The following is an 11,325-nucleotide window of genomic DNA, read 5'->3' as shown; positions in this document are numbered from 1 at the left end:
GCCTGCTTCCTCCTCTCTCTCTGCCTGCCTCTCTGCCTACTTGTGATCTCTGTCAAATAAATAAAATCTTAAAAAAAAATTTTAAAATAAACAAATAAAAAATATTTTATTTACTAATACAACAGAGAGAGACAGCACAACCAGGGGAGCGGCAGGCAGAGGAAGAAGCAGGATCTCCACTGAGCAGGGAGCCCAATGCTGGACCCCAGCAATAGCAAGAAAACCAACAATAAAAATTTTCCTAAAGACTGATTTAGAGAGCGAGCACAGGTGGGAGGGGCAGGGAGAGAGAATCTCAGACTTCGGCTGAGTGCGGACCCCGCCTCCAACAGCAACACGGGGCTTGATCCCACAACCCTGAGGACTGCGCCCTGAGCTGAACCCGTCTCAGACGCTTCACCGCTGCTGCCATCCGGTGCCCAGAAACCCAACAATGTTAAGGAATGTGACACCCCTAGGACTTTTACAAGCTTGCTTACACACAGAAAGAACGGAAGGACGAACGAGACGTTACCAATACGTCAGGGCACGTGACGTCATGTTACTCTGCGTGACCGTGCGGCGCCCGAGAGCCCTGCATGAGCCTTGCAGGCTCGGGAAGGCCAACCTCACCTTGTCGTCTCTCTTGCTGGGCATGGCCAGATGCAGCCTGTTCAGCACCTCGTTCACCTTATTTCCTTTCATTTTGGTTTCAACTCGATGAGCCAGGAGCCTGTCACAAGCCTGAGGTGAGGGAACAGGACCAGGCTTTCAAGCATCCCGCCTCCGGGGCCGGACTCGGGGGTGCGGGACAGGAACCAGCGCCCCCCCACCCCCGCTCATCAGCAGACCATGTTCCAAAGCTTTAGACCCCGCCATGTGCTTTTCCTCGGGAGTCCCAGCAGCTACTGCTGTCCTGGGGATCACCCCAAAGTCCACGTAAACCCCTGGAGCAGACCACACGCTCAGGAGGGAGCAGGCCACCAGCCCAGGCAGCATCCCGAGGCAACATTCCACGGTCCCTCCAGGCCTGCCTCAGGCCACCAGCGACTCATGCTGTGCCCCCAGCCAGGTTCACGGCACCCCCCTGGACTGGGACTAGAGCACCAGAGCCAAGTCAACCACAGCATCAGTCCGGCCTAAGTGATCAGACTTGCACCTGAACCCAAGAGGAAACGTCTCTCTCTGTGTTCCTCTTGCTCATTGGACATCCGCCCAAGTCCGCCCAAGTGCCGTGACAGTACCGCTCCTGCAGGCCTCCTGCCAGATCCGGAAGGACAGCGGCAGCGGAAGAAGCAAAGCCACCCATGCAGGACCTCAAGCCCTGCGTTCAACCGGACGGGCGGGGACCAGGCTCAGTGCTGTGCACAGGCTCTCCTGCCCGGCCGCCTCGAGGGCTCCCTGCCCACAATGCTTGCAGAGAGCGCTTCCTTCCCCCATACGGACTCCTCTGACGACAAAGGCCCTAAAGGGAAGCACGAAGCACTGACCTCTGTTTTTACTTGCATGACCCCCTCCTCCGTCAGGGTGCTTGTCTCAACCACGGGAAATCCTGCAGCCTGCAAATCTGCGAATATTTTCTGGGAAGACAAAAGAAAAAACGAGAGAGCATTGTCTATGTCCACTTCCCCATGACTGATTCCGTTCTTCACACGGGCATCGTGAATGCCAGCTGGCGCGTCCGTGGTTCGTGTCTAAACGCATCCGACGGACACTTCCCCAAATGCTGATCTTTCCCTACATTATTCTGTGATTAAGAAAATAACCATTACCAGGAAGATCAACCCAGACTAGGAAGCAGACCAGAGGCTCCCTGGAGCCTAGTTCTCTGCGATATCATCTTCTAACAAGGAACCCAGCAACATCAACCTACAGAATTTCTTTTTTTTTTTTTTTAATGAAAATATTTTATTTATATATTTGAAGACAGAGATCACAAGTAGGCAGAGAGGCAGGCAGAGAGAGAGGAGGAAGCAGGCTCCCCGCTGAGCAGAGAGCCCGATGTGGGGCTCGATCCCAGGACCCTGGGATCATGACCTGAGCCGAAGGCAGAGGCTTTAACCCACTGAGCCACCCAGGCGCCCCTACAGAATTTCTTTTAGAATGTCTTCAATGCAATTTCTAAATTAAACATTTGGCCTCTACAACCCAAGAGAATTCCTTACAAACAGCACAGAAACCTAGAAATCGCTCGATTTGGAATAAGGGGCTTTGTTCGTGCGCCTCTTCAACAGCATGCCCTCATCCAGACATGGGTCAACCCTATGACAGAAAACCGGTCACAAACAAGGCCACCACCCTCACTACGGGGTCTGACTTACCAGAAGACTCCCTCCTCCCCTGCAAAGAGCAATAGCCTTGGGGACCCTGGGGACTACCTGAATTCACAGTGACCGTGTTTATCGCACGTAAGACCAGCGACGAGCCAGAGCACCGGGCAGGCTGCACCCTCGGCTCAACCCGAGAGTACCGCTGCAATGGCATCCCTGGCCCACGTGCTTTCCCGTTTCGTCCAGTCTGCCTGATGACATTGCCAACAAACCACCCAGGAATGCAGCTCTTAGTACCAGGGACTCCAGAATGGAAACCAACCCCGTCACAGCAGGCAGACCACGAAACTGGGGCCTGGGCACACCTGACCTCAAAGCCCGAGCACCTTGCCTGACACTCACCCTAACATCTGAGCCTCACAACTTGACCCTCGTCTCCACCCACCCGTGCAGGCACCTAAAAACTGGAGCTCACTTATCAGGGACTGGGTCCTCTCCAACCAGGCCATGTGTACCTGGCCAGTAACTGAATGAACACAGTGCAGTGCCCGAGACACCAGCGCAGCTGCTGAAAAAACCCTCACTCTTACCGAGCACTGGGTGTCCCAGTAGTACAAGACAGGGGCACTGGGAAGGGACAGTACACCGCCTGCTGGAGACCCTCTCCGTTGAGCTGGCCAGGGACACGTGCTCCAGGAGATGGGGCCACAGTGTGGCTACCTAGTGCACTGCTCTCCAAGCACCAGGGTGACCCACCCCAGGGACGCTTCCCAGGCTTCCACCCTGCAGGCCTGGGTGTGTCCAAGAGTCCGAGAACCTCTGTACCAGGGCAAAGCTTCTCCAGGGCTGCAGCACGAGCTGTGCGGACAGCGAGCCCTACCACCTTACCTGCCTCCAGAAAGTACAGCGCACACTCTTGACTCACTGTTCTGGCAAGTTCTCAGATGCTCGTCCTTCACTCATCCCCAAGCTCGTTTCCCCACAGAGTGCGCAGCAGACACTTGATACCCACAGACCCTCCCACCTGCACCCCTGCTCTGCAGGCGCCCTCCGTGCACTGGGCCGCCTGAAGCCGGAAGAGGCAAGGCCTACCTTACGGCGCTTTGTGTGCTCTCCGGCACCAAGGTAAGACCTTTCCGAGGTTCGTGTACCAACGTGCTGAACTCACGGGCATTTCCACAGCCTCGAAGGCTGCGCAGAGGTCAGGAAAGGCCAGGTCTAGTCTGCCACCGATAACCCGCAAAGGCTACCACCTCAACTGTAAACTAAAAACCCGGGCTAGTATTGTTAAAATTCCTTCTAAACTTTGCTCGTCTGAAATGAGGCTTGTTATTAATAGGTAAGAAAGACTGAAAATGTTAAGATGACTTGCCTGATCGTCTTCAGAAAGCTCGGCGATCCTCTTCACGTCACATTTGTTCGCCACGACTATCAGAGGCTGGAACAGGGGAGGCAGACACTGAGATTACCGTCCGCGCGGTGCACGTGATACACCGGAAGCCCTGGCTGCCGCCCGTACCTTGTTGACAAACAGCGGCCGGATGTTCTGGAAGAGCTCCAGCTGCTCCTTCAGCCCGTGCCCACACTGCTCAGACAGGTCCATCACGTACAGCACGGCAGCGCGCAGGTGAGCCAGCGCCGTGATGGCCTGCATCTCAATGGTGTTCCGGTCCTCCAAAGGGTGGTCCAGGATCCCCGGCGTATCTACCACCTGACGGTCCGGTGTGTTACCCCGAGCACACGCACCCACAGACCTCCCGGCTAGCACACGCAGGAAGGGACGCAACCCCACACCAGCCCCCGGAGCCAGTACATAAGACAGGTCTCCCACTGACCAGAATCAAATAAGCCTTAACGTGCAGAGAAAGGGGGGATGGCTGGACCCCACAGAGGTCACTGAAGAACTAGCCAAAGACCTGGAGAAAAGGACTCCTCTTTTTTTTTTTTTTCTTTCTAGCATATGCCAAACTATGCCAAACACAGGGACTGAGCTCCTGAGCCGGACGCCGAGAGCCACGCGCTCTCCCGACTGGGCCAGCCAGGGGCCCCGACCGAGCAGAACAGAACAGCAACAGGCAAACATGCCCCTGTGTTAGGAACAGCTTCACCGTTTATGAAATGAAATTCTACTGCTCCAAACTTTTTAACGGCTAACACACGTCCTTCGTATTAACAGGGTCCGAGACCACGAGGGGGCTGTTAACACCAGCGGACGTCCGCACAGGCCGCCGGCTGCTGCCCTGAGCCGCCCTCAGGCAGCCGGGAAGCCCGGAGTCTTCTCTGCAGCGGCGCTCCTGGTGGCCCCGAGAATCTCCCACCTCCTCGGAGTCCTCCCCCCAGCGCACTGGAATTAGGGAGACACTCCCGTTCTTCGGGGGTCCCTGAAGTCCACCCCCATGAACAAGACCCGGGACGCGAGCTCCGCGTCTGAGGTGAGGGCGCTCACCTGCCAGCGCAGGTACTTATAATCCATGTGCCCCACAAACAGGGACTTGGTCGTAAACGCGTAGGGCTGGACATCCACATCGGCTCTCGTCACCTAAAACACAACAACCATCTTCCCAGTCACACAAGTTCCATACCTCGTTTCCCCTTGAGAAGGTCAACGTGGCACCTACGGGTTACTGAGACGAAGGATTTTGGCATTAAAACAAGAGCACACAAGGAGAGAGACCCAGCACAATTACACCGCCGGGGACAGAAGCTGCTGCTGACAGACGGACAGGTTCCACCCACTTCCTCCCGCCACCGGGTCAGGACAGGAACGGTCCCCATCAGACAGGAGGGAGGTGGGGGGGCCACCAGCCTGGAGGGTGTCCGTCAGCTTGTGCTCTGATGCACCCTGGGCCCCGGAGTGCCCCACAGACTCGCTGTGCAGACAGAAATGCCCTACCTGCACGGCTGACACAGGGCCCACCAGCCACACGTCCCTACCAAGACTCGGAAAGTAGTCAGTGCACCTGAGGGACTCAACGGTTTATTGGTTCCATGTAAGAAACCGAGTGGCTCCCAAGCACTTGGACCATTGGCTCGGGCACCACAGAGCTGCGGCCTGTCACGTCAGCACAGCTGGGGACCAGAGAGAAACCTGCAAACGGGCTGCGAGCAGAAGTGCTCCTGGTGCGCACATCCGCACCTGCTCCCGACCGGCACCCGAGCTCCTGCGGGCGTGAACGGACCTTCTGTTTCATTTACTCATGAACCAATACTACTTTCCACAAGATGTGTCCGTGTGTTTTAGGAAGAGTGTGCACCCAAGGGCATGAGAGGGAGAGGCGGAGGGAGAGAGGGAGACTCTCAAGCAGACCCCGCACTGAGGAGGAGCCGGATGGCGGGCTCGACCTCATGACCGTGAGATCACGACCTGAGGCGAAATCAAGAGTCAGACCCTTAACTGACCGAGTCACCGGGGCGCCCCTTAAATGCGGTTTCTACGATGTTCAGGTCCCCGGAGCTCAGCTAAACTGTCCTGAAGTGCCAGGTCACTGTCCTCAAGTCCCACAAATAGACTTGCTCAAGGACACGGCAACCCGGCCACTCCCCACGACGGGGACCAAGTACCTTCTGTGACCAGTGACCCATCAAGCAAGGGGACACCCAGGAAATATCTCAGGAAGTCCAATCCAGCAACTGCGGCCTGTCCATCCCCACCGGCTGCCCCGGCATCGCCGCTCCCAGACTATGCTCTCTGCGTGTTAACAAACCCACACTCGAATGTCGTGAATCCCGAAGAAACTTATCAACACACACCAAAATACACAATGTTTTCCACAACAGCAACACAAATGTGGATTCACACAGCTTCAGTCCTCCCCTCCAGTAAAGGGTTGTGTATGCCGAGGGCGGCACTGACTCAAGGTCTGGTCGGCCAGCCGGACTCCAACCCACAGGGACAGGACACAGCAGGCCTCGAGCCTCAGGTCCTTGGTCACTTGCTTTATCCCCAGGCGCAGACTAACCTTATTTAAAGATTTTATTTTTCAGACAGAGAGACAGTGCATAAGCAGAGGGAGAAGCAGAAGGAGAGGCATTCAGAAGCCCGACACGGGGCTCATCCCAAGACCCCGAGATCATGATCTGAGCCACAAGCAGACACTAACCTTATTGATGAAGCTGGACTTGCCGACATTCGGGTACCCGCACAGGAGCAGCGTCCTCGTATTTGGGTCAATAGTCGGCAGACGGGACAGATGCTGGCGCACTGTGGGAGATGCACATTACAGGCACTTAATTTCGTAAGAACAAGGGAAGAAGTCAAACTTCGCGGTCTGCTCCAGGAAGCTGTGCTCCCGGGCCGTGGCTCACGAAGCCCGTTTCAACAGTTACAGTGCGAGTCGACAGAAAACACACACATCCTCCACTAATCCGGAACTGTCTTCTTACATAAACTACCGTGTAAGAAACCGGGGCAGCCGCTGCACGCTGACACGTACCGCGAAGCTTTTCCTGACGACTGATTTACCCGAGGGTGCACACTCGCACACGCCGAGCTGGGGACAGGCAGGTAAGAGAATCCCAAGCGCCCCCGCCCCACTGAGCGTGGCGCCCAAACCGGGACTTAATCCCATGACCTTGAGATCACGACCTGAGCTGAAATCTAAAGTTGGACGCGTAACTATCTGAACCACCCAGGCGTCCCATGGTGCAATTTTTTGTAAAAATTTATATTATCAATAGGTTAAAACTATGGGTCGTTTTAGTTTTTACATATTTTCTTGGTATCTCCCTGTGATTTATAGCGTATGTGCCTTACGCACGAAATAGGAAAAACAAATTCTCTTAACAGGACTAGGTATGTATAAGCATTTTAACTCCTAGCTACTTTTTCAATAATAACTAGCCTGTCAGAATTTCTGATAGGCTAGACAGGGAAAAGTAATCCGACCCTGTTAGTCTAAAAGAAAACAGAACCAAATATTCCGAACAGGAGTTCTTGACGAGAACCAGGCCGCGGAAGCGCACACGCCGCCGGCGCTCCCGCTCCCGCTCCCGCTCCCGCAGCACAGGCACCTTGCTCCAGATACTCCAGACTCTGCTTCTGCCTCCGGATGATGGTGCACATGCGCCCCAGGGCCGCGCGCTTCAGCTGCTTGCAGCGGTACAGAGAGTCTCCGTACTTCATGAGCCGCACGTAATCTTTAGCCACACTTAAATAAAAACAAATACGTGAGATGCTTTTCACTTTGGGCTATGGTTTGAAAGGTACCGTATTAAGAAAATACCTTACTTGTCCACTAAATTTTTGGCAATATTTATCTGTCCTAGAGCCAACTTGTAATGATCCTTGTCATAGAGAATGTTCATCAGATCAGCATAAAACGGATGGATGTCCTAGAACAGAAACACAGCGAGCAGTTTTTGGCACAGGCTTCTCACCCCGATGTCAGGACTACTTGCAGAATAATTTCCTGGGAAAGTACCTCCCACCTTCCCTCTCTCCACGACCCCCCAGATCTTCCCCCCGCCCTCTCTCCTGATGACTCTTTAGTTCTCTGAGGAAACATCTCAGTGAGCTCAGGGGTCACTGCTGCCTCGGCTGCCCACTTGGCCTGGGCCCAAGACTGTGCCCCCTTCACCCTTATCCACAAACCCAGCCGATTCTCCATCTGTGCACCAGATTCGCCCCCCTCAAGACCCGAACCCAGGCCTGCAAACATGCTGTCACCGCCCCCCAATCTGAACGTCTGCGGCCCCTCGAGCCCACAACCCTTCTTACGCCTTTGTCCCCCTCTTGGCAACCATCACGAAGAGAGGCTCCTTCCCTTCCTGGAACCCAGTCTGGTCAGAACAGTCTCCACCAGCCCACCCAGACAGCTCATCAGACCGGCCCTGCCCCAAAGTCCCTTCATCTCTGCAGAGCGCTGCACAGCACACAGCTGGCCACTCACACTTCTTCTTCTTTTTTTTTTTCTTTAGATTTTATTTATTTATTTGACAGAGATCACAAGCAGGCAGAGAGGCAGGCAGAGAGAGAGAGGTGGGGAAGCAGGCTCCCTGATGAGCAGAGGGCCCGATGCGGGGCTCGATCCCAGGACCCTGAGACATGACCTGAGCCGAAGGCAGCGGCTTTAACCCACTGAGCCACCCAGGCACCCGCACTCACACTTCTTGATGCTTTCTATCCAAAGGGCCTCCAGCTCTTGTGGCCTCGTGCTCCTACCCAACACCCAACATCAGAGTTCCCGGGAGCACTTTTCTGTCCTCACTCACATCCTGGGTGACCTCACGTGGATCTAAGTGCAGGGACATCTCCAGGCCAGACCTCAGATAAAGCTCCAGACCACATGCCCTTCTGTGTGACGTCTCACCCACCTTTCGATCAACGCATACAAACCACCCTCCTCCTCCTCAAACCCTCCACGTTCCCGCGTGCACGGATGGCCACAGCACGGTCACCCGCTCAAACCCGCTAGTTCCTCCTCCCAAGCACTCAACTCTTCAGCTCCGCCAGCCGCGTAACGCAGTGCACCAACCTTCTGGAGGTCTCCTACCCCACGGGCCACTCATCCTCTACAACGTAAGTCAAAGCTCGGTCGTCCCAGGGCCAACCTGGAAGGCTTAAGACGAACACAAGCACCCGCTGGCTGGAGACACATCCGCTCTGACCCACCTGCAGCCTCCCCCTCTCCACACCCGGCCCCAGCGCCTGGTCTTCCTGCTCCTGGAAGACATCACGCTGCGTCCCTCCGGGCCTCTGCACTTGCTGCTCCTGTGGCCTCAGTGCTGTTCGGGATCGGCCGCACGGCTCACCACCTCGCTGCTCTCAGGCCCTGCTACAGTCTCCGGGCTCTCCTCGCTCATCCACCGCGCCGCGGATCTCCACCACGGTTACCACCTTGCCCCTCACCAGACAAGCCCAGGGCCTCGATGCCTGCTGTGCTCCCGGGGCCTGAACAGATCCCCAGACACGCAGCTGCTCTCACCTCCTACTCCAAAATTCTTCTCAGAGAGCTCACTCTAGTTTAAAAAGCGCAGGGGCAGCTGGGTGGCTCGGGTAAGCATGTGACTCTCGACCTCAGGGCAGCTCAGGACCTCAGGGTGGCGAGACCGAGTGTCACGTGCCCACGGAGTGTGGAGCCTGCTTCTGATTCTCTCTCCTTTTCCTCCCCAACCCCTCGGGGAAAAAAAGGTAACAGAATGTTCACAAGTTTAAACTTCTACTGTATAAAAAAATACCAAGGAGAAAAAAGATAAAAGTTCTTACAAAGAACTACAGAAATCGGGGACTAATTAGTTCACGGCATTTTGTTCGCTCAGATGAAGTGTTTCGGAGTATCACACCGGTTTTCAAAAACCTCACCGTTCTGTTTCCCACCAGGGAAGTTCTAGGGTACCCGCCCTCGCCCCAGGAACTAGTCCCACGCTCAGTGGCCCGCACAGAGCACCTCAGCACGCCTGGGAGAGGCGTGCGCGCCCCGTCGGCCGGCGGAAGCCTCTACTCTTACTTTAGGCGCATCTGTAGTTGCTCAAACGAACCATCACCACCTTAAACACAGAAGAAACTCCTGTCACACAGAGCAGCTTCCCCTCTGCCTGAAGCCAGCTTCACAGACCATTTTGGGAAGCGGCAAATGCAGGCTCTCACCCTGGACTGCTGACCCGACCCCACGTCCTTGACCACCTCACTCCCCTTGCAGCGGTGTGACCCCACACAGTGACCTCGTAAGCAGCGTCGGCTCCTGCTTTCCCAGCTTCACCAATAAGCAGACTCGACTCTGCCGCGGAGCGAAGGTTTCAACTGCCTTTGCTCACGGCGCGAATCCCTGCTCCCCACACGACCTCCTCTCAGCAGTCGCAGAGCCCGTGCGGACCTGGCCGTCCCGGGCCCACGAAGCGACAGGATCACAAACGGTGGTGGACCTCGGACGACTGATGTGACCCGAGGCCCCAGGAAGCCCACCCAAGCCAGGGAGCTGCCAGATTCACAGCGACAGCGCTGAGAGCTGGGCGGCCACCTGCCTGCCTCGGGGTGACAGAGAGAGCCCGAGGAGACCGCTCCGGGCCTCTCAGGGGGTGTGACGGGGACACAAGAGTACCCCGGAGTCCGACTGCTGTGCTCTGCTCCCGCTGGGCCCTGAACTCACAGCGTCTGACAAGCGAACCGCCCGTTGCCTTCCCTATTTGTGGAGACGTGCACGAACCGGCCATCGACACCAGTTACCTGCTGGCTCACGTTCACGTCACCACCCGCATCCCCGAGTCACTTACATCCAACTTGGGGAAATCGGTTAGGATCTGCGAGAGCCTGTCATGGTAATTCTGCTGAGTGAATTTGACCTTCCTCATGTAGAAATGTCTGATGCGGTGGATCTGGTAGTGTTTATGGATCACCGTGGGAGTCTTCCGCTGCGTCTTCGATAAGGTCAGGTCAATAAAGTCCTGCAAGCACACGAGACGGCGCAGAGATGCCCACTGATTATCCGCGGTCGCAAGCCTCTCGGGTCGCTAGAACAAGGGCGCGGTCTCACGACACCTTGTCTAACTGGTCCTTGATCGTGTGCTCCCCTGCGATCAGGGTCAGGTTCTGGCCTTCGACAACCCCCGAGACGGCTCTGTCCCAGCCGCTCCCGCGGGACCCTGCTACCGCCCGCCCAGGGCCTCTCCCGCTCGCAACTCGGGCATAAATCAGGGAAATTCGGGAGACGAAGTCCTGCAACTTCAACGCGCACATGTCTGACTTACGAAGGACGCGTGAACCCGAAGTCTACGGGGACTCCGCAAGGCCCCGGAAGTCCGCGGCCGCGAGCCCAGACCCGCCGGCGGTGCCCAGCGCGCCTGCCAGCGACGGGAGGGGCACGGACCTCAGGCCCGGGGACCCGCGCCCCCCGCCCGATCCGGGGGATTCCGTGAAGCCTCACGCGGTCGTCCCCAAGTCCGCGGCTTCCTCACGTTCCCGACCGTCCTCCTCCCCGGCTGGGCAGGATCCCAAGGTCCGCGGAAGGTCTCTAATGCCGGAGGGGGACCCGGACCTCTGCGGACCCCGACCTCTGCGGACGGACCCCGACCTCTGCGGGACGGACCCCGACCTCTGCGGGACGGACCCCGACCTCTGCGGGACGGACCCCGACCTCTGCGG

General features: G+C 56.6%; 1 protein-coding gene across 1 annotated transcript in view; it reads right to left on the bottom strand.

Annotated features, from left to right (window-relative positions):
* GTPBP4 (GTP binding protein 4) overlaps positions 1-11,325 on the bottom strand; it is an 18,928-nt gene that overhangs the window by 7,194 nt on the left and 409 nt on the right. Inside the window, exons 2-10 of the mRNA XM_059403978.1 lie at positions 10,458-10,628; positions 7,477-7,580; positions 7,260-7,396; positions 6,350-6,450; positions 4,696-4,788; positions 3,769-3,960; positions 3,622-3,687; positions 1,470-1,559; positions 613-723 (exon numbers count right to left, since the gene is read on the bottom strand). Of these exons, the coding sequence (XP_059259961.1) occupies positions 613-723; positions 1,470-1,559; positions 3,622-3,687; positions 3,769-3,960; positions 4,696-4,788; positions 6,350-6,450; positions 7,260-7,396; positions 7,477-7,580; positions 10,458-10,628 (1,065 nt within the window). The remainder of the gene's footprint in view (positions 1-612; positions 724-1,469; positions 1,560-3,621; positions 3,688-3,768; positions 3,961-4,695; positions 4,789-6,349; positions 6,451-7,259; positions 7,397-7,476; positions 7,581-10,457; positions 10,629-11,325) is intronic.

Source organism: Mustela nigripes, chromosome 6, assembly GCF_022355385.1.
Source record: "Mustela nigripes isolate SB6536 chromosome 6, MUSNIG.SB6536, whole genome shotgun sequence".
NCBI lineage: Eukaryota > Metazoa > Chordata > Mammalia > Carnivora > Mustelidae > Mustela > Mustela nigripes.
Note: the sequence above shows the minus strand (reverse complement) of the source record. Positions and strands in the feature narration are given on the sequence as shown.